This window comes from Gambusia affinis, linkage group LG14, assembly GCF_019740435.1.
Source record: "Gambusia affinis linkage group LG14, SWU_Gaff_1.0, whole genome shotgun sequence".
Lineage (NCBI taxonomy): Eukaryota > Metazoa > Chordata > Actinopteri > Cyprinodontiformes > Poeciliidae > Gambusia > Gambusia affinis.
Genome location: NC_057881.1, coordinates 6,328,206 through 6,351,093, shown reverse-complemented (window position 1 = coordinate 6,351,093; position 22,888 = coordinate 6,328,206). Strand labels below are relative to the sequence as shown.

Below are 22,888 nucleotides of genomic sequence, written 5' to 3'. Positions count from 1 at the left end.
TTCTGACTTTTTTCAATATTTCTGACTTTCTTAGAATGTTTAGTTGTTCTTAGAGTTCTATTTATTGGAAATTTTGACTTAAAATTATAATATTTATACTTTTTTCCTAAAATTCAAACATTTTTTTAAAAAAATCTTACTTTTTTAGAATTCTGGCTTCAGAAATGTGAGTTGTGTCGAAATAGATCCAACTTTCTGGAGGAAAATGTCAGATTTAGGTGATTTTGTTTTTATGTGTCAGAATTCTGAGGAAATTTTTTTTTTTTTTTTTCAGTGGCTGTAATCCTCTTTCATAAAGACTTGGAAACATCAGTCGATGTGTAATTAATCTAAAATGTGATGTTTCTTATGATAATGGGGTCCTGACTTGAACATTGTACGTTTCCTCAGGTTGAGAAATTGCTTGTTTTTTGTTTTACTTTATTTTGTTCTCAACCAAATATGAAAAGGATCTAAATATCTTTCGTACTTTTTGGTAAGTCTGTCCACTTCACCACTTACACAGTGGTGCGTTACAGCAAGAAGGTCGTGGGTTCAATTCCCAGTCCAAGGTCTTTCTCCGTGGGGTTTGGAGGTTGTCTTTTATTTCTCTACATTCTCTGTTGGGTGTGTGTGGATGCATCAATCACAAATTAAAAAACAAATAATGAGAATAGTTAAAAACCACAGCTGTAGCAATAACTTTTGCATGTTTTCAATTAAATATGTGTCTAGATATAAAACAAAACAAAGCAAGAAATAACATATCTAGTCAGCAGGGAAGTAATGGTGTGTATTTTTCATGTAGTTAAAATAATTCTCACATCAGAAAAATGTGTTCATATGTTTTTATTGCCATGTCTTAAGTGTCATCAAGAGTCCAGTTAAAGTTACACTGGATCACCATGAATTATGTTTGTCCAATGAGCAGAACTGGAAAAATGTCCAGGTGCATCTCATTTAGAATAATCATCAAAAAGTTAAAGCTTTTCAGTTAAACAATTCAAAAAGTAAAGAGTGATGCATAAAAGTTTATATTTATGAATGGTGATGATTAATACTTGGTGCTAATAAATCCTTCAAAAATCAGCTTCTCCAATTTACAATATTTCAAATAAAAAAAATATTAACAAAAATCCATGAATGATCAGAACATTCATGGAAGAAGCTGCTGACTTGACAGTTTTCCAGCTGACTGTCAATAGTTACTTTTCTATTAACTATGAAATTTCAGTTATGCAAAATATATATATTAAATGGAAACACGCTAATTTTGGGGGAAAAACCCCCACATTTTTCAATAAAGTTTTTGATGAAGTGATTTTCGGGTGGATCGATATTTATGTATTTTACAAAACTGCAGTGGAAACACTTTTCTTCCACATCACATGAATCATGTAATTAAGTTACTTTTGTTTATTGTAACTACCGATAAGGCTATATACTTTTATTTAGGTCATTCTCTTCTCGAGGTTGCTATGGTAACAAAACACAGTTCTACCTGAGATGCTTAGCTGCAAACAGAAAAGTTAACAGCAAAACAGGAAACAGGACTAAAAGCAACTCAATTTTAGCTCTAGACGTTAGTTACTTACAGGGTTAGTAACTGGGTTTTAAGTTTATTTGTGCATCTTGAAAATAACCTTTTAATGATATTCTGAAGAGCTGAATCTTTTTCAGTCTAATCACCTTAGATTGACACTAACAAGCTGATGCAGCTTCTGAATCAATCACTGTGAGCAAACATGCAGCACAGTTACTCATTGCTTAAAAAAATTAAAACATCTAGTAACTGTGTGTGTGTGTGTTTGTGTGACTTATGGGTTTATCACACTGCAGAATAAAATGTAAATTATTTTTACTCAGGCAGACAAGGCACAAATTTCCAGTTAATACATCAACAGATCATCCCGTCTGTGCAGCTGAAAATTTATTTCCGTGTGTGGATTTTTTTGTGTCTCAGGAAAGTTTTTTCCCATTTGAACGTTTCCTTACAGATGGAGCAACTAAGAGGTTTTTCTCTTGAGTGACTTCTCATGTGGCGCCTCAGACTCACACAGTGCATAAAACTCCTGCCACAGTCTGAGCAGCTGTAAGGTCTCTCTCTGGTGTGGGTCCTTGTGTGTTCTGTTAAGGTGTACCTCCTCTTAAAAGCTGCATTACAGACAGAGCAGGTGTAAGGTTTCTCTTCTGCGTGATCTCTCATGTGGACGGTTAGATATGACCTGTGAGCAAAGCTTCGGCTACAGATGGAGCAGCTGTATGGCCTCTCCTTCGTGTGGGTTCTGGTGTGTTCTGTTAACGTGTACCTCCTTTTAAAAGCTGCGTTACAGATGGAACATCTAAATGGTTTCTCCTCTGTGTGGATCCTGGTGTGTTCCATTAAAGTTACTTCCAAAGAAAAGGATTTGTCACAGAAAGAGCAGCTGTAGGGTTTTTTTTCAGTGTGACGTCTCATGTGGTAAGTTACGCTTTCCTTCCTTTTGAATGTTTTCCCGCAAACAGAGCAGCTGAAAGGCTTTTCTGCAGAGTGCCGCCTCATATGGGAGGTGACGTCTTCCTTTCTTCTGAACATCTGACCACAGACAGAGCAGCTAAAAGGTTTCTCTTCACTGTGCAGGCTCATGTGCTGGACTAATCCATGTTTCCATGTGAAAGCTTTGTTGCAGATGGAGCAGCTGAAAGGTTTCTCTCCTGTGTGGATTCTGTTGTGTCTTATTAAATATGATCTGCTGTTAAATGTTTTTTTACACTCAGCGCAGCTGTGCAACTTTTCTCCGCCATCACATATCATATTAACTTCAGAGACTTTCCTTTTTCTCATAGAATCCAAACCTGACTGAGATTTGTTGTTATCCCAGTCCCCATCGCTGACATCCGTCTCTGAACCAGAAGTTTTATATTTACTATCTGATTCAAAACATTCATCTAGTTCTGGTCCAACAGAGTTCTCGCTGAGTTTGTTGTGAAGATGTTCTGAGAGCTGAGGTTTCTCCTCATCATCCTCACTCTTCATAGATACAGGATCAAATATAAACTCAGTGATCTCATTCTCCTCCTGTTCCTCTTTGATCTGGGGAGGCTTCTGGTCCTCTTGGTCTGGACTTTCACTCCAGTTCTCAGCAGGAAGTTCCTCTTTGGTCATCACCAGCTGCTGGACGTCTACAGGAAAAAGAAGCAAGAGCAAAGACAAAACAACTGTCTTAATATCCATCATATACATTTAGTTACACGATTAATCCAACTTTAAAGCTTCAAATAAAAAAGCAATGGCTGTTTAATACTTGATTAAGTCTTGATGGAGAAATAACATCAATAAAATATCATATTGAGATTAAAACATCTGTTTCATTCCTTAAGTGCCTAATGGATCTAATTTGCATCATGCCTACATTTACACATTGTTCAAATTGTTAACCTTTGATAATTTAACATTTGATTGACAGAAAAACAAAATAACATTTTGGAATAATTGGATATAAATCCAAGTATTATTTGGTTATTAAAATACTCAAGCAGAAGCAAAAAGCGTGGGGCTTTTAAAGTATTCTGTTTCAAAGCTACTCAAGTACATGCAACTAATTACTACCCACATTTGAATTAATGCATATATAATTAATACGCATATTTATGAATTTGTAATGAAACTACAATTGATCTTCATAACAATATATATTTACAAAACTCCCTTAAATATAATAATTACCTTTAAAATTAGATTCTTTCTGGTCACTCAGTGTTGCTTCCTCCATCTCTGTTGTCTTTTCTTTAACGCTCTTAACCGGTGAGGTTTTCACACAACCACAGCAGAACCTTTTCTCTCATTAACCTCCATCATAAGGAGTCTGTTCTCCATCAAACTGAATCTCTGACTCGCTGTGCTGCTCGGTGCTGACGGTCTGCTTCCAGCTAACAAGCTAAGCTAACACTTCGGCTGCTTCCGGAAGGAAATTCAGATAAAATAATAAGGATAAACCTGATCGTCGGGTTTTAATGCGTGTTTATAAAACAAAAGGAAGCGCAACACATCATGGGAACATTAAATAAAGCGATATGCTGTTTTTGTTCGCACAGCCTTTTTTGTTACTACTAGCAGAAAGCAACTTCCGTTTATGCTGAGGTCGTTTCAAATTAAAAGCGCGAAGTGAATCTATTAAATATCCGTTTCTCTCACTTAATTCTTTATTGGAGGCAGTAATCAGGAAGAAAATATTTTTTTACTTTGTATTGATAATTGTTAAGTCACTGAAAGATAAAAAATTGTAATTATAAATATGATGATTTAATCCACTCCTCCTTTATTTTGCAGTAGGTTTTTCGATCTCTGGTGAATTTACTGTGTTTTTTCTGCCACCAAACTTGCTTTACTGCAGACAATCACATGCAAAAAATCTCTGCACAGAAAAAGAGCATATTTTTTAATGATGCCACAGCTTGTTCCAGCAGTGTTTCACTTTTATTAAACTCTCTAATATTACTTCAATTTGCAGAGATTTCAACATATGGATCTCTAGAGCTGTAAACTAAAATTGATGCACTGTACTGTTGTATGAATTGCTGGATTTTGATCTAAAATGTATTAAATTTGTTATATTAAATAATTTTAAAGACATAAATCACTTATAGGCATCAGACATGCAGCAGAGTTTATTTAATTCTACACATCCATTAAAGAGTCACAACAAAATCCAAACAGGGCAAATTGTTACACTTTGCATAAAAAATATTCACACCCCTGAATTTTTCACATTTTTGTTACTTTGAAACCACAAACATCTCTGCTTGTTCTTGCATTTTATGTAAAGTAAATATGAGTCTTTATTGTTAAACAATAAAGCTCATCTCTGTAAGATTGGACAGAGAACCTTAATTTTCAACTCTCACCACACATTCTCAGTTAACCCTATGTCTGAATTTTCACCGGGACACTTTGAAACATTACAACAATGTAAAGCCTTTACAACTCTAGCCTTTCTGTTTTACTGTCCTGCATTTTTGGCTACTTTCCTGCAGCAACACCACTGAATCAAAATTTTTTTTGTTACATTTAGCTACTTTTCAGACAACAAACATTGGCATCAGCTAAAATTGGTAATCAGCCATAAAACTGTCTATTTACTATGAGGCTCGTCTGTCAGATTAAAGTATGCCTTGAAAACAACCTTTAATCCGAAATTAAACATAATTTGTTACAACATTTCTGTTTTAAAAGTGTTTCTGTTGATTTAATGTAGTATTTTAATCTGAAATGCTGCATTTTCATTAGTTTAAAGTAAAAAATCATTCTAATTAAGAAATAAAAGTTTAAAAACATTTGTCTGTGTGTAATTAATTTATATAGTGTGTTTCATTTAGAGTTAAGTCACTGAAATAAACTTTTTAAATAATATTTAGATTTGCTGAGTGATGCACCTCCATCCCACAGCCACAATTTTTGTCCATCCATCTTCCAAACATCGTCTGAAACAGATCTCATAAACATAAAAACCTAATCACTGCTTGTTCCACCCATAGTAGTGATGAATACCATCAACCGCAATAACTGATAAAATGATACTGAAAAACAATCATTCTCCTCCCACCACACCATTATTCACTACTTTTTGTTGGTTTAATGAAAACCCTGGACTGCTGTTTGTTGTTGTAGAATTAGAAAATGTGGAAAATGTTAATAGGTATGAATACATTTGCAAGACACTGCATCTCTACTTCACTGGTTATTCACCTGTGTGATTTTTTACGTGTTTTACACAAGCACTTTTCCATTTGAATGTTGCCTGACAGACGGGGCAGCTGAAAGGTTTTTCTTCTGTGTGACTTCTCATGTGGCGCTTCAGGCTGTTAGACTGACGGAAGCTTCTGCCGCAAACTGAACAGCTGAAAGGTTTCTCTCCAGTGTGAATTTTTTTGTGCTCTGTCAGATAGGCTTTTCTTTTAAAAGCAGTTTTACAGACAGAGCAGCTGAATGGTCTGTCCTCGGTGTGAAATCTCGTATGTTCCATCAAAGTTACTTTCAGAGCAAAGGCTTTGTTACAGACAGAACAGCTGTAGGGTTTCTCTGTAGTGTGATGCGTCATGTGATAGCTTAAACTTTCCTTCCTGCCAAACTTTTGCCCACAAATGGAGCAACTGAACGGCTTTTCTTCAGTGTGACATCTCATGTGCCGAATAACATTTTCCTTCCTGTTGAACTTCTTCCCACAAACGGAACAGCTGAAAGGTTTTTCAGAAGAGTGACATCTCATGTGAGAGGTCACAGACTCCTTTCTGGAGAACCTTTGACCACAGACCGAGCAGCTGAAAGGTTTTTCTCCACTGTGCGTTCTCATATGTATAACCAAGCCTCGTTTCCATGTGAACGATTTGCTACAGATGGAACAGCTGAAGGGTTTCTCTCCTGTGTGGATTCTGTTGTGTCGTACCAAACATGATCTGCGTTTGAATGCTTTACTACATTCACCACAGATGTGAAGCTTGCCATCTCTCTCACAGTTTCCATCACCTACAGATTTGTTGTTTCTCACAGAGTCTGAACCAGATTCAGTTTCGCTGCTCTCCTCCCAGTTCCCATCACTGACGTCCGTCTCTGACGAACCCGATGCTTTGTCTTCCTCGTCAGTTTCCAAACATTCATCTGGTTCTGCTCCTGTATCGTCTCTGTTCAGCTCCGTCTGGTCGTAATAAAGCTCTGAGAGCTGAGGTTTCTCTTCGTCGTCTTCATTTTTTATAGTTACAGGATCAAATATGAACTCTGTGATCTCATTCTCTTCCTGCTCCTCTTTAATCTGTGGAGGCTTCTGGTTCTCCTGGTCTGGTCTGGGACCGCAGTTCTCCTCCTCAAGAGGAAGCTCTTCTTTAACCACCGTCAGCTGCTGGACATCTGCAGGAAACACGCAGCTTAAAAACAGTTCCCATATTAAAAATCAAATCAGTCCTCTTTGGTGTGTTTCCACTGTAGTATAATTTTTGTTTTTCTTTTACTTCTGTCTTTGCTTTTGAGTCTTTCAGGAGAAATTAGTTGCAGCTGACTTTGAGTCAACTTCACCCCTTTACCATTTCACTGATACATTTTTCTTCCCATTTCTATTTTAAACTTGTAAACAAACCCCATAATACCCATTTACTGACTTCATGCCATAAAATATTTTCAGCAGCAATGGGAAAAATGTATAAAAAATACAAAAACTCACATATATTGTAGTTAATTTGTCTATTATCTGAAAAGATTGCATGACAGTTGTGTAAAAAAACTATTTACCAAACACTGTCAGGGGAAATCACTCAATTAGGTTTATTCATATATTGTGCACAATACAGAGAGCTTGTATGATAATCAATCATGAAGCAGGTCTGGATGAAAAGCTCTGCCAGGCAGAGACCACACATGAGTTTTATGCCAAGGATAAGGAATCCAAACATGGGGCGAGAAAATCTGGTTCTGATGCAGCTGTGGAAAACAACTCCCAGCCTTGTGTGTGTAACCCAAACAGGCTCTTTTGGTGAGAGTTCACCAGCATTTCATATAACATGATCAGCAGAAGTTAACTTATAATAATTTTCCACTACAATTTCCCTCATTTCTATTGGGGCCAGTTGAGCTTTAAGTGTCAGATTATGGAGTCTGATAAACCAAAATAACAGTGACCAACTGCATTTATTTCTTTATGTTGATAAATATTATTTATGTGAAATATATAAAAAACATTTACTTATAGTAGCCTGTACATATATTACACGAAATGACATACATTTTATTAAAACAGGTGCAGCTTCCAAACTGGTTAAAACTACTGTATTCTTGTATCTAAAGCATTATTAATTATTATTATTATTATTAATTATTATCATCATCATCATCATTTTAAACACGTTTATGTACAATTTGTACAGGTATACTTATTTTAGTGTTTTAGAATTAACATTTTCTACAATACAGTTTTTCCACTTGTAATTTTTGTCTACAGATAAGTTAATTATTTTGTGTTGGTGTACTTCTGTTCGATAACTTTACTGCTGAAACTGAGAAACAACTAAGGGATTATTCTGTTCAGTTGCTTTAGTTTATGCTATTTTTTTCTTCTTCGAACAATCTGCTTTTCCAGCTAGAGCAATAGTTTTACGTTTTAGGAAACTCAGTCCAGGTGTAAAAATAAAGATTTAAACTCCATTCAACCTCAAGAAAGATTCATAAACAACATGTCTGAGAAGATAAGCAATTTTATACAAAAGATTTTATCCTGAAATAGTTCTTTATAATCGTTATTTATATAAATTGAAAAGTATTGCTGCAAATTTGCCTCGTTTTACTTCTACCTCATGTTTTCAGTTGGATTTATTTTTCTAGACTAAATATCAACACAATAGTAAAGCTTTAGAAAAGCCAAATTAATTACCACGAAAGTCGGAGTCCATCTGCTCACTGTGTGTCGGTTCCTCCATTGTTCCGCTTCATTTTTTTAAGCTTTCACCCGGTCACAGCAGAAACCTTTCTCTGCTTACACTCCATCAGAAACGGTCTGTTCTCGACCAAAGCGCCTCTGAATCGCTGACTGTCTGTTTCCAGCTAACGGAAGATGCTAACACTCAGAGCTTCTGTTGCTCCCGAGAGAAAACCAAGACAAACAACAAAAATAAATAAATACTCCTCACAGACGATAAAACCCCCTGTGGTTTTCAAAGCATGTTAAAAAGACTCTAAAAGGTTGACAACACATGAAAACGTAAACTGGGTAAAGGAAACAATACTTTTTTTGCTCAATAGCATCTGCTCCTAGGAGACAATAACTTCCGGTAGGGAGCGGGTCATATTAGCCTTCAAAATAAAAGCTCGATCTGTATCCTGCCCGACGAAACCTGTAAAAGGCGCTTCAGTGTCTGTACTAGTACATTTAACAGTAGGCTACAATTCCACACATAAAATGAGATTTAATCACAATATTCAAAGAGATTTTAAATAAATTACATTTGAGGTTCATACTAAGTGAAAGAACACCAGTGCTACCGTATGGTTGGATGGAAATTAATTCATGAAATGCTTAATATACATAGTTGTTCTGTTATTCTTTAAGCTATATTTTGACTAAAAATATTACGAATCCCCCTGAAAGGTTCTGGAGGCGGTAACAGCCAGCTTTCTTTTCTAGATTGAATCACACTGCCATCTAGTGGTCAAATAACCAAAGTAAATCTATCGTCGTCCTTGGAGAACTTTATTTTTATTGAAAACATTGAAAGTTTTACCTGTGCAATGTTGAGATATATACATTGGTTTAATAATCTTAATATTTTTTTCATCTGTACCACAAAGTGTTTAAGAATATCTTGATTAGGGGAGCTCAAGTCCAGTCCTCGAGAAATTTCATCCTGCAACTTTCAGATGCTTCCCTGCTCCAACACAACCCAGCTCCGCTCTGAACAAACCTGGTTAGCAGGTTTGTTCAGAACGGATCCTGGTCTGTTGGATGCATCTAAAGAAGGGAACATTTTAAAAGTGGCCAATTTAAATATGCTGAAAACATTACAAACTTCCAATTCTTTCATTTTAGGACAAAAACAACCTGCAATTAAACAGGAATCTGTTCTATTTATATTTTTACATAGATTCATTGCATCAAATCATGTATTAATTTCGCATGAAATTGTCAAACTAGGGCGAGGCTATTGCTGCTACAGATAATGTGGTTGGTCTGCAGTTAAGGGGTTGGGCAGGATTATTATAGATGCTGTTGTTTTGCTTTAGGAACCAAAATTGAATGCTTAAATAATTTCAAAATGAAGCAAGAAATGTACAATAATTAAAATCTACAACAAACATGTATGATTTTATCTCAAAATACAAACGAATACATATATAAATACTCACCAAACTTAATTAACTGGCACACATGGAGAAGTTTTAATTAGTTTATTTTTTGTCTGTTCTTTTGATAAAAATGACATGATTTTTCCTGTGGTATTTCCATATTAAACAAGGCAGATTCAATGTGAGCTGATCTGCCACAGAAAACACGGCCAGACTTTGTCTAACCTTCGTGGATGTTTAGTCTGTTCACAAGATGAAAATTATTCACCGCAGTGTATTTTTGTGTGCGTCAGAAAAGTCTGTTTCCATTTGAACGTCTTGTTGCAGGTGGGGCAGCTGTAAGGTTTTTCTCCCGTGTGACCCCTCATATGACGAGTTAGACTGATAAGTTGAACAAAACTTCGTCCACAAACAGAGCAACTGTAAGGTCTTTCTCCAGTGTGGGTTTTTGTGTGTTCTGCTAAAGTATATTTCCTTTTAAAAGCTGCACCACAGACAGAACAGCTGAATCGTCTTTCTTCTGAATGGATTCTCTTGTGCTGCATTAAAGTTATTTTCAAAGTAAAAGCTTTGTTACAGACGGAGCAGCTGTACGGTTTTTCTTCAGTGTGATGAGTCATGTGATAGGTCAGACTTTCCTTCCTGCCAAACTCTTGCCCACAAACAGAGCAGCTGAAAGGTTTTTCTTCAGTGTGACGTCTCATGTGCCGAGTCACACTTTCTCTCCGGCTGAAATTTTGTCCACAAATGGAGCAGGTGAAGGGTTTTTCTGTAGTATGACTTCTCATGTGAGAGGTGACATGGATCTTCCTTCCAAACCGCTGACCACAGACGGAGCAGCTGAAGGGTTTTTCTCCACTGTGTGTTCTCATGTGTTGAGCCAAGACGTGCTTCCAAGAAAAAGCTGCGTTGCAGATGGAGCAAATGAAAGGTTTCTCTCTTGTGTGAATTCTGCTGTGCCTCAAAACATCAGATTTTTGGTTAAAAGTTTTACCGCATTCAGTGCAGCTGTGTAGCTTCTTACCTGTGTCATACACAATACCAGTGACAGATATTATATTTATAACAGGGTCCAATCCTGGCTTAGCTCTATCGCTCTCCTCCCAGTTTCCATCACTGACATCAGTTTCTGAAGAACCTGAAGTTTTGTCTTTATCATCTGATTCTAAACATTCGTCTGGTTCTGGTGAGTTTCTGATTTCCTCACTGTGACAGTCAGGAAGCTCTGAGAGATGAGGTTTCTCCTCCTCATCCTCACTCTTCACAGGGACTGGGTTGAATATGAACTCTAGAATCTTCATCTCTTCCTGTTCCTCTTTAATTTCAGGGCGGTTCTGGTTCTGGTCCGGTGACAGAGTCCAGTTCTCCTCCTCAGCAGGAAGTTCCTCTTTTGTCAGCATCAGCTGCTGGATGTCTGCAGGAAACACAAACAGGTTAAAGTGCACGGCTCTCATCTGAAGTATATGAATTTTGGAATCACATCTTTTCAGCCTCCAATGTAAATGGGGGGGGGGCATAAATTAGCTCAGAATTTCAGATTTAAAAAGAGCAATTCAATTTTTAACCTACTAACTCGATGTTTCCATTATTTAAACATTCTAATGTTGCTATAGGGGAATGAAATGAAGCTACAACTCTTTAACTTAACTTTTATCAACATTTTGTAGTGAGACTTTAGCAGGTTATTCATGCTAGAAACTCTTCCCATGTAGCTGAATTAAAACAAATACTTGATGCCAACAAGTTTCTAATGATTTCCTCTGAGAAATCATTATAAACTTGACATTAGTTTCATAATTTGAAAAAAAATCAAGTGAGGAAAAAATAAGAAAACAAAAAGATAAGTATCCCATCACATCCTGTTGGTTTAGTTTAGTGTGGGTTTAGTTTTGACGCCAGAATAAAAAATATAATTTTTAAGTGCATAACATGTCATGTCTTGAAAGTGATGTGCTACAGCAACAGAAAAATGCCTAAAAAAATCGTCCAATGACAACATTTAGTGCGTTAGAAAACAATCCTTAAAAACAACCTAATGAAAGCAGCAACGAGTCTTGTTTATTGTTATTTTATCACTATGGTCTTTATGGCTGTTACCTTGAAACCGAGAGTCCATCTGCTCTCTTTGTGTCCGTTCCTCCATCTTTGTTTTCTGATGTTTTCACACCAACATGGCAGGAGCCTTTCTCGCCTTTAACTCCATCAGATTTCCAGTCTGTCCTCCAAAGCGGCTCTCTCTTCCTCTGTGTGGCTGTTTTGATTCCAGCTAACAGGCTAAGCTAACACCCGACGCTGCTGTTGTTTCCAGGAATAAAAGCCCTTTTTAAAACTAAGAGAAAACTTCAAGAAGCGTTGTAGTTTGTACGGCATTTACAACACATAAGGATGATTAAATCAACCCAGAAATGTCCAAACTCAACAATAAACAAGAGTTTTACATGGATTTGTTGCTAGCAGGAAGTCACAGCCCCTGGTTCTTGTTTGTGTCTAATGGTTGATCACAGACCACGTTAGGATACACACCGCCACCTATCGTCCCGGGAACATATGACAGGGTATAACCTGCTTGCTACACCGTGTTCAAATTGTAAAAAAACAAAAAACAAAGGGAAATTAAATGTTGTTGTGATTTTGTCTAATTAATCTATATAATCTTCTCCACGTGGCGATGGACTTCCTGAAATAAATTGATTTTTAAATAATCTAATTTAATGAATAGGTCTGTGGATTTGATGCTTTTATTTTGAAGGCCACCAGGATGTATCGTGGTGCTTCACCGGAAGTGGTTCACTCTAAACAGTGAATTAACGGTCGCTCTGTTATCCGTTAGTTTTTTTCAACATCCACTTGTAATCCCACTGAGTAGATATCTGTATAATCGTGTTTTGATTGTCACGTTTTACTCAAATAGTTTTTAAAATATAAATTTTCCTGATTTAGCGTCGTTTAGGCTGCTTAGCTGCCGACGTTAGCTTGACCATCTGTTAGCTTGAAGCAGTCACGATGATGAAGATAAATAACCGAAGGAGAGAGACAGATTGACGGGGAGGAGGCTGGCTGTTTGTTTCTGAAGTAGCATCTAAAATGTCATCGCTGGAGGATCTGAGATTAAAATCGTCCGATGAATCAACCAAAACTAACGGTAATCATAGTTTTTTTTTTATAGAAGTTAAATCACTTTCAGGTTGAATATTTATGAAGATAATATGGGAGGTAGTGGCATAGACTTTAGTTTTTATTTATGTTTGTTTTCAGTAAAAACATTAAACATATCAGTGTATTAAAAATCTAATATGGGAGCAATTGGCAAAAATATAATTTTGGACACACACTGTTGTCCAAAAGTATTTGTGTCTTTAACTTTTCCAGTTTGTCAGCTGACAATCTCTAACTTTAGTGTATTTATTATGATTTTTAATAAATAAACCAACACAAATCAGTGCATTCATGGCAGGTAATTCACATTGTTGTCAAACCTTTTCAAAAATAAAAAAATATTACAGCTTCTAATCTCTTTGTGTATGGCTCTATCAGCTTTGCACATTGCCCCCAGTTTCACTTATTTGCAAAAAATAAAAGGAAAAAGAAATATCTGATACATACATAAATACATTAATTGGATGGAATAAAATGTAAATACTTTAGTAAGGCACAAGCATAAAAAAAGATCCAATTTCAATTCAGGATGTTTACATTTATTTTATGTTCACTTCTGTCCTAGATGTATTCAATATGTGTTTTTCTAATTTTGTTGCTTGGTACCACAGTGAGTGTTAAATAAGTTGTATTTAGGTACTTTTGTGATCTGTTTTGTTTCCTGCAGATGTCCAGCAGCTGAAAATAATCAAAGAGGAGCAGGCCCGCAGTCCCAAAGTGGACCAGGATGACCAGAACCACCCACAGATTAAAGAAGAGCAGGAGGAAGCGGAGATTTTTGAGTTCCAATTTAATACCATCAAGACTGAAGAGAATGAAGAGAAATCTCAGTCTACAAAGCTTCATCAAACCCTGACTGAAGAGAAAGGATACTTTATTGGACCAGAACCAGATGAATGTTCAGAATCCGATCATGAAGAAAAAAGTTCTGGTTCTTCAGAGACAGATGTCAGCGATGGAAACTGGGAGGAGAGCAGTGAACCACAGTCAAGTTTAAAATCAGATGATATAATCTGTGACATCGAGTATAAACTACACACCTGCAGTGATTGTGGGAAAGCATTCAGCCGCAGGGAACGTCTGTTGAGACACAGAAAAGTCCACACAGGAGGGAGACCCTTCAGCTGCTCTTTTTGTGATGCAACTTTTAAAAGAAAGTATACTTTAGTGCAACACCTGAGAACCCATACAGGCGAGAAACCATTCAGCTGCTCCATCTGTGGCCAGAGCTACCGACACAGTGTGGGACTGAGCCGCCACATGAGGAGCCACACAGGGGAAAAACCGTACACCTGCTCCTTCTGTAAGGCCACCTTCAGATGGAAGAACACTTTCCTGGAGCATACGAGGATCCACACGGGGGAAAAACCCTTTAGCTGTGCCGTCTGTAACGCAACATTCACATGGAAGAATTCCTATGTGGAACACATGAGAATTCATACAGGAGAGAGACCCTATGGCTGCACTCAGTGTGATGCATCCTTCAAAAGAAAATATACTCTAAAGCAGCACATGAGAACCCACACGGGTGAGAAACCTTTCATTTGCTCCATCTGCAGTCAGAGTTATCGACATAACGCAGGTTTGAACCGTCATATGAGGAGTCACACAGGGGAGAAACCTTACACCTGCACCATGTGCAAGGCTGCTTTTAAATGGAAGAACGCTCTGATGGAGCACACGAGAATCCACACAGGAGAAAAACCTTTCAACTGCTCTGTCTGTGCAGCAGCTTTTAGGAGGAAACAGGATTTTGTGAACCACACAAGAGTTCACAGCGGAGAAAAAGCCTTTAGTTGTTCCGTTTGCGGTCAAGGATTCAGCAAAACCTTGTATTTAAATTCTCACATGAGAATTCATGAAGGACAGGAACCGTTGTGCCCTGCTGTCTGATGACTAAAAGAATCACCCTAAATGTCTTCGAAGCAGCAGATGAGACTATTTAAAAGGTAAAAAAACCCTCAAAAATATTGCTTTAATATTGCAGAAAGAAGCAAAACCACTGGCTGTGGGGATTTTATTAAAGTGGCATGAATTTATTGATGTTCATAAAAAAAATCCAACTTTTTTGGTAATTGGATGTAGTCAGTTTTATAAAAATTAAATCTCAATCGGGAATATGAAACTCCAGTTCTTCAGCCAAGGTACTTTTTTAAGACCCTTATCAATTAAATTGTTAGCTGGACTCTGTAGAACTGGAAAATTACAGATGTTCCCTCAAACTGGACATTAAACATACAGGGATTAGGATGCAATTCCTTCTTGTGAAAGTTTTTCTCATTCAGTTTCAATTCAATGACTCAGTGCAATGAATTGCACCCGATCATTGCCTTCTCCGTGTGAAATCACTGATGTGCTATTTGTGGAAGCATTGCATCGTTCCAAGTTCATCATGACTCAGTTTTACTTCATGTTTGTGCCAAGAACAAAACTGTAGAACCCATTTCTAATGTGAAATAAACTTGAGCTGTATATTACGAACATTTGAGTTAATGTAATGTTTTTAAGCTACTTTTAAGTCTTTTTAAGGAGGTAAATCATTGACGAAAGTCACAACTAGAAGTCACCTTTGTAAGATGCCTCAAAACATGTAGAGAGCACAACAAAGGTGAAAGATTAAGGTGTTCTGGTCTTTTTTTACCAGAACTTTTCTTTTACCTGAGGTAAACAGTATGTGTGGAGAAAAACTAAGACGACTAATCTGAAAACTAAGATCCATGTGATGGAAAATGGTGGTGGGATCATCATGCTGTTGGGGTGCTTTTCATCAGCAGAAAGGTGACTGGAGCTAAGTACAGATCTCTGATTTATTTTTGTTTAAAACAGGGACAGCATTAACCACTGCACCAGGTTACAGCTCTAAGTGCCAATTTCCGCCTGTAGTCACGGATCCAGCTGATACAATTTTTCAAAAGAAAAAAAAGTACATGAAACCATCTGGATACTATTCAGTTTATATCAAAAGCATGTTGAACAGTACTACAGGAAATCCGGTTAGTAGCCGCAAACAATAAAAGACTGAGAGCCGATTTCCTTTGGCCCAGTCAAAGTCCAGTCCTGAATCAAGTAAGCAGGCTGTGGTAATGCTTTAAATCTAATGTTAGGAGACGTTGTCTATTAGTCTGACTGAGCTGAATCTATTCTGCAAACATAAGTCCGCAAAACTTTCGTTTCTTGACGAAGGTGGGAAAAAGTATAGATATTAAGGGATTGTAGTGAAAACTTTGACTCAGTGGAGCTAAAACAGATCCTAGGTACTCTTTTTGGATTATTTTCATTAAAAAGACCAAATATATTGAAATATTTTTAAAATTATGCCAACTTTGTGTTGGTTTATCACATAAACCAACAAATATGTAGAAATTGACGTTTGCAGTAGTAACAACAGGTGCGAAAACCTTTGAAATGCCCTGAATGTGTGAATGTGCGTTAGCATCGGCCTGCTTCTTATTGCAGCTCTGGCGGCGCTGCAGGTGCCGGATCCAGTAATTACTCCATCTTATCTTTGAGGGCTGGAAGCTGGGAGCTAAATGCCATCCTGTTCCTGATTCTGGCTGATAAATCTACGCCCGCCTCAACGACATGTTAAAGGTTTCCTTAATCAGACCTGGCCCGCTCTGATTGGACGATTCAGGTAATGGAAACTCAGCTGGAGGTGAACATTTCTCACTGGACAGGAAGCAAAAAACACAAACATGCACAAAGAGGAAAATTACAAAGCAAGTTTATTCTAGCAATGTAAAAACAAAAAATTTTACCAAGTATTTTGATCTAGTTTCTAGTGAAAATCTTAGTACATTTGAAATACAACTAACTTACAAGTAAAATATCTATATAAAAAGTTATAGTTTCATTGGCAGATTATTTCACTTCTAATGTTGGAAAATGTTTTGTTGTAAGTGGAATAATCTGCCAGTGAAACTACAACTTTTTCATAGACACTAAGGAGTTATATATAGCTGAAAAGTTGCTTGTGAGTCAGTTTTGTCTTATTTCAAGTGCACTAAAATATTTGCACAATAAACTATTTCAAAAATACTTTGGTAAGATTTTGTGTTTTGCAGTGAGAAAACTCAACCATAGTTGAATTTTTAAAGCACAATAGTAAATATATTACTGGAAAGGAAAATAAAATGTACATAACAGAAGCTTCAGATTTCTCTCCTGTTGTTCCCAGTTTGTGAAGTGGAACGAATGGAAGCAGCTGAAAGTCTCACTTTTCTACATATTTCCAGTTTAATGGCCGTCTCAAACTCTACAAACCACTGTTAGTTTTCACACAACAAAACTTGTCAATTTCAAGCTAATGCTTTTGGGAGAAGAGAAACTGATTACACTTCCATCATCGATTTTGAAGTATCACTCAAGAAAAGATTGATGGAAACCTCAAAATGTTGGAAAAACGTTTTTTACTCTCTGGGTGTTTTTTATGCTTTTACAAAAAAGAGTTAATGTAGAAAAAGGAAAGAGATGTGTTTAATATTTGTTTGACTTGCTAAATGAAGTAAAGTAACAAAGCTGCTCAGATTCGGAGCAGAACTTACAATCCACCATCTTGTCTCATTGCAGACCCACTGAGTAAAGAAAACGGACCTTAAATGACTGGATGGCGCCGTTCTGTAGGCCTGTTGATCCATGACAATATTCCTAAACAAATATGGATTATTGAATGCAAAAATAACCTGAAGATTTTATCACTGCTTTGTCATTGGGTGTTGTGTTACATATTGAAGCATGAAAGTTTTGCTTCACTAACTTGATGGATTTAAACATTTTGTTCAAACATTTTTTCTTAATATTGTAAAAACCACAATGTCTGGATTTTAGCCATGTTTATAAAGAGTAATGATGTATATTTTTCTTATTCAAAGCTTCCATATGGTCACATTTACATTTGAGTTAAATCTGTTTTATGTTCCTTTTTTCTCTTAACTTTAGTGGAATAAATAAGGAGCTTAAATACAGAATCTGTTTTTGGTTTCTTTTGGTATTGTTACCTAACACCAGTAAACAACCATCCAGCAGAGCTTCATCTGCATGTAAATTTAAATTACATTTTAATACGACACAAAACGGTGAAGAAAAGCAGAGGTCTTTGTAGTGAGCTTTGTGGTACACCACCATTTATTTAATTCCAAAAAGATAAAGATTCACAGACACAAACATACAAATAGGCAGATAAAGAATATCTACAACATCTGTTTCAAATAACTGTATATAGAGAACACACAATATACTTAAAGTAAACATTGAATTTCAGATACTTTAAAAATAAACAGAGAAAGACAAACAACCTAAACTAAATGTTTACAGCTGTGCTTCAAGAATAAATACAATAATCCACATTTATGTGTTAAAGAAATATTTAAAATTTATCTGACGACAAAAGTTTGTGTTTGACTTGTCAGGCGAACAAATTACATAAAAAAAAAATAAAATAAAATAAAAAAATCATAAAATCATTTCCATAACGCAGCTTTGGAAAAAACCTTTACTAACAAAAACCAACAAATCTGAATTACAGACAGAAACTTTAAAACAAAAACACAAAAACACCGAGACGAACAGGAGGGAGTCGGTCCGTACTTCTATCTGTGAGGACCGGCTCTGTTTGACCCGATTATAGATTAACGATTAAATTTCACCTCCTCACAGGATTAAAGTAACGATCAGTAGCAGCGCAGGAAGAAGGTGTTGCAGGCCGTTCCTCTCAGGCAGTCGCAGAGCCGGCCGATCCGAGGTCCGTGTTTCATCGCACAGCGCTCGCCCACATCGCACTGACAGGACACACAGCTGGATTAATTCAACCTGATTTAATCTGATTTAATTTGATTCAATCTGATTTAATTTGATTCAATCTGATTTAATCTGATTTAATTTAATTCAATCTGATTTAATCTGATTTAAATCTGATTTAATCTGGTTTAATTTGATTCAATCTGATTTAATTTAATTCAATCTGATTTAATCTGATTTTAATCTGATTTAATTTAATTTAATCTGATTTAATTTAATTCAATCTGATTTAATCTGATTTTAATCTGATTTAATTTAATTTAATCTGATTTAATTTAATTCAATCTGATTTAATTGATTTTAATCTGATTTAATTTCATTCAATCTGATTTAATCTGATTTGATCCAATTTTAATCTAATCTGATTTAAATTGCTCCTTAGCTGATTTTTAATTTGAGGCAGACATTAAAATACAATTCACCATAAAAAAAATATTAACTACTCACTTATCTTAACAAGAATTATATGAAAATATTACTTAAAAATGCTACAGAATTTTATCCTGTTTCTGCTGATTTACCTTCTTGATTTGCTTCCAGGTTTACTCTTAAAATTATTAGCATTTTTAAAACTAAGCTGTCATTTTATTGAGTTAATTGAGTTTTAACACCATATTTCCTGTGTTTTTAGTGTTTGGTGCAAACAGGTTGCAGACATTGTTAGAAAGAAAAATTAATTAGACAATTCACTGGATTTCCTTATAAAAATTTATTAGACCAACAAACTGAGTGACTTTAAAACTAAAGGGGAAATTATTCTTTTAGGCAAAGTCATCAAGCCTTTTAAGTTTATAAAAAATATTAATTGTTTTGAGACTTTTTTACAACATACATAATATGATATGTACTCATGTTTTTCATATAAATGTAATATTTGCTCTCAAATCTCTGTCTTTTGTGACTTTTTGTAATTGTGTATTCGTGAACTTTGAACCAACTCGATGCTGAAATGTGCTGCACGAATAAATCTGACTGATACCTTGATGAATAAAATCTGATTTCTCGCCTCAGAAAATAACGTCAAACAAAGGCTGGGTTGAAAAATGAACCACCAGTCGTGCTTAGTGATGCTAATGTTGGTGGCAGCAGCTGCCGTGTGAGGATTGAAAGCCGTCAGTCATGTTCTCACCCTGGGGATGACGCTGGCCTTCTTCTCCACAGAGAGGCCGACTCTGCTGTCAGCTTCGTCCAGGAGACCCTGCAGAGCTTCAGCCTGCTCACGCAAACCAGACACAAATAAGACGTTCACACAAATAAGACGTTCACACCTGCAGCCTGACGGTTTCTGACCACATGGCAGCTCAGGGTGAGTCTGTCAGCAGGATAACTCTGCTAATGGAGGCTTTTACCGTCATTTATTGTCGAAAACTATAACATTAGATGAGAATTTCTATTTATTTTCCAACTTAGTAACACAAAAATTGTGCTAGTTTTAAGGTGTGTAATTAAATACTACACTTAGTAATAGTAGTAGTTAACTGCTAACTATCTAATTTAAATTTTCTTAGCGCTGGAGTTGGTAATTAGCTTAACTGATGGAAACTTGCATGTTAAAATTGTATCTATTATTTAGCATTTATTTGCCGGAACTGTTAACAGCTTAACATTTAGCTTATGCTAACTCTCAGTATGCCAGTGTTAGCGGTTAGCTCAATTTAACTGCTAACACTTAGCCAACTGCTAGAGTTTATAGTTTGTTTCAGAAATGATTTAAACTCACAGTTACGTGTTTAAATTAGAGCCCAAATACTGACAGAAAATTCTTTTTATGATGTAAAGCACTTTGAACTGCCAGGTTATTGAAATGTCCTATTTGAATAAATTTAATTGATTGATTGTAATTCTTCCTGTCCAAGTTATTTAGCTCAAGCCAACTGCTAACACTTAGCATGCAAACAGTTACATTCTTGAATTACAAGTTAGTTTAGCTACTATTGAGCCAAGTGACAAATCACCAGAATTAGCATTTAGCTCAAGTTGACAGTTTGTTAGTTTGTTAGCAGCTAATTCATTAAGCAGTTACCTCCAAGCTAACCACCTCCATGACTCAAAAATGTAAACTTAGCTAGATAGCAGGTGTTTTAAACTAATTACTGACTCCCTGCTAACTGCTGGAGCCGACAGTTTGCTTAATAAACCATTAGCTCCTCACCATCTAGCAACAATTTGAGGTAACTGCTAGCGAGCTAACTGCTAGCGAGCTAACTAATAACTCAAACTACAAGAGGCTGGTTGTAATGGCTAAAACTCAAGAGTAAATCATGAGTTGTTTGTTTGAAAGATTTTATTTTATTATACAAACATTAAATCTACCATTTCCATCCCTTTAGGGTTAATATTTCTTTGACCTTGCTAAGGCTTAACTTTTCCAAATATAACGCTCTTTAAAAGTGAAAGTTTGTTCTTGCTTGTCAGTTGATTTTCTTCTTCTATGGTGTTAAATAAAGAAGATAAATATGCATTAAACCCAATGAATTAATTTCTGTAGAACCTGTTGATATTTGAATTTAGTTAATGCTGCTAGAAAAATTTTGGTTTCAATATTTTTTAATATTGGATTTAAAAGACTTGACAGCAAGTCAAAAGCAAAAAAACAAAAGAAAATGAATATAACTGAAAGTATATGTATTTTGTCAAACTAATACAGAGTGTAGTTAAGTTATCTAACTTTTGTTTTCTCTACCTGAAGTTACTTTCAGTAGGTTTAGAAAATGTAACATAAACAAATAAAGAAAACGTGAGAGAAATAGTGAGCAGTTTATATAAAACAAACCATAATGGGATTTTGTTTTCCTCTCAGAGTCTCTGAGTTTTCCTGCGTCATCCGAACGCACCACCGTGACCTTTAATGACATTTCCTGTCCTCATCATCAGGGTTGAATACATATTTCTGATAAACCATCATTTTAAATCTTGGTCCTGAATCTTTATGATCTTTAATTCAGTTTAGCTTATTGAACATAAATAAGTTAATTGTGTTTTTAGTCTAAACCTCCTGAAATAATAAAATATTTTGCACCAATTTCAAATTCTGTCACTACGTTCATGCAAATATTTATTTATTATTGACTATTTATTGATATCATGTTTACTTATTTTATCTAAATTCACTGTTTCACAATTTTGTCACAGTTATTTACTTTAAATGTATTCATTTTATTAATATTTACCTCCATTTCCTCTTTCATTTATTTTAACTTGTACATATGACAGCTGATTATTTAGAAACTTTTTACAAATTCTTATGTAGTTTGAACTTAAACATACGTTATTTTATGTGTTTCAATATTTAAATATAATAAATAATCAATAATTGTAACATAATTTTACTCAGAATAAGTTTGAATGTTTTCATAAATGCTATATTTATGTACATGATGCTCTAAATATCACATGCAGCTGGAAATCAACATTATTTACTTTAAAAAGCTTTGCTACAATAAATAAAACTTATATTTTATTATATTAAAAATATCAATAAATTTGACTTTTTCTACTAAAACAACTTTATTCAAATTTTATGGACATTTTTCCAACCTTTATAAAACCTCCTGAGCTCCAGTTTGAGAGGGAAACACTCACCAGTTCAAATCCAAAGGTCGGCTCGTCCGGTGCCGACGGCAGCTGACCCTCAGTTGACCTTTCACCCTGACAAACGGATGACATCGCCGACAGGAAGATGGACAGGTAGACGACGGCTCGCAGGCTCTCCATCTCCAGAGTTAGAACACCTAAAAAAAAAAAAAAAAAACTGAAGTGAAAACCTTCAAACTACCAAACTACCGAACTTTTAAATAAGGCAGGAATTTACTTTAAATGTGGAAAATAATTTAAAACTGATGAGAAAAACGTTTGATTTCTTCGTCTGCGGCTCCGTTGTGGTTAAACGGTGTTTCCGTCTTCAAGTTTTCTGCTTGAGCTCCAGCTTCTCCCGCTCCTTTATTTATACCGCCTCTTTCTCCTCCTCCTCTTCTTCTTCCTCCTCTTCCTCCTCCTCCTCCTCCTCCTCCTCCTCTTCCTCCTCATCCTCCTCTTCCTCCTGTGCTGCACTTTCTCAGATTATTCATGTATTCGGCTCATCTGATAAACCGTGACCCTGTGTTGTCCTGTGATTGATGGTCTGCTGCTTTTCTGAGTTACTATTAAACACCTTGA

The 22,888-nt window shown here is 35.9% G+C and overlaps 5 protein-coding genes across 5 annotated transcripts; 1 reads left to right on the top strand and 4 right to left on the bottom strand.

Annotated features, from left to right (window-relative positions):
• Nucleotides 1-129: 129 nt before the first annotated feature.
• Nucleotides 130-4,117, bottom strand: LOC122843834 (zinc finger protein OZF-like). The gene is made up of 2 exons (XM_044138910.1): nucleotides 3,686-4,117; nucleotides 130-3,141 (listed from the first exon to the last, which is right to left on the bottom strand). The coding sequence occupies exons 1-2, from the start codon at nucleotides 3,729-3,731 to the stop codon at nucleotides 1,910-1,912; spliced, it is 1,278 nt and encodes a 425-aa protein (XP_043994845.1). The 5' UTR covers nucleotides 3,732-4,117; the 3' UTR covers nucleotides 130-1,909.
• A 494-nt stretch (nucleotides 4,118-4,611) lies between these two features.
• Nucleotides 4,612-8,793, bottom strand: LOC122843836 (gastrula zinc finger protein XlCGF52.1-like). The gene is made up of 2 exons (XM_044138912.1): nucleotides 8,373-8,793; nucleotides 4,612-6,859 (listed from the first exon to the last, which is right to left on the bottom strand). Exons 1-2 carry the CDS (start codon nucleotides 8,416-8,418, stop codon nucleotides 5,697-5,699), a joined length of 1,209 nt encoding a protein of 402 aa, XP_043994847.1. The 5' UTR covers nucleotides 8,419-8,793; the 3' UTR covers nucleotides 4,612-5,696.
• Nucleotides 8,794-9,868: 1,075 nt separating this feature from the next.
• Nucleotides 9,869-12,338, bottom strand: LOC122843838 (zinc finger protein 501-like). Its single transcript, XM_044138913.1, has 2 exons — nucleotides 11,879-12,338; nucleotides 9,869-11,195 (listed from the first exon to the last, which is right to left on the bottom strand). The coding sequence occupies exons 1-2, from the start codon at nucleotides 11,922-11,924 to the stop codon at nucleotides 10,042-10,044; spliced, it is 1,200 nt and encodes a 399-aa protein (XP_043994848.1). The 5' UTR covers nucleotides 11,925-12,338; the 3' UTR covers nucleotides 9,869-10,041.
• Nucleotides 12,339-12,541: 203 nt separating this feature from the next.
• On the top strand, nucleotides 12,542-15,418 carry LOC122843833 (gastrula zinc finger protein XlCGF52.1-like). The gene is made up of 2 exons (XM_044138909.1): nucleotides 12,542-12,923; nucleotides 13,605-15,418. Exons 1-2 carry the CDS (start codon nucleotides 12,866-12,868, stop codon nucleotides 14,828-14,830), a joined length of 1,284 nt encoding a protein of 427 aa, XP_043994844.1. The 5' UTR covers nucleotides 12,542-12,865; the 3' UTR covers nucleotides 14,831-15,418.
• A 2,611-nt stretch (nucleotides 15,419-18,029) lies between these two features.
• On the bottom strand, nucleotides 18,030-22,649 carry cart4 (cocaine- and amphetamine-regulated transcript 4). Its single transcript, XM_044138901.1, has 4 exons — nucleotides 22,545-22,649; nucleotides 22,316-22,464; nucleotides 19,863-19,946; nucleotides 18,030-18,714 (listed from the first exon to the last, which is right to left on the bottom strand). Exons 2-4 carry the CDS (start codon nucleotides 22,445-22,447, stop codon nucleotides 18,607-18,609), a joined length of 324 nt encoding a protein of 107 aa, XP_043994836.1. The 5' UTR covers nucleotides 22,448-22,464; nucleotides 22,545-22,649; the 3' UTR covers nucleotides 18,030-18,606.
• Nucleotides 22,650-22,888: the final 239 nt, after the last annotated feature.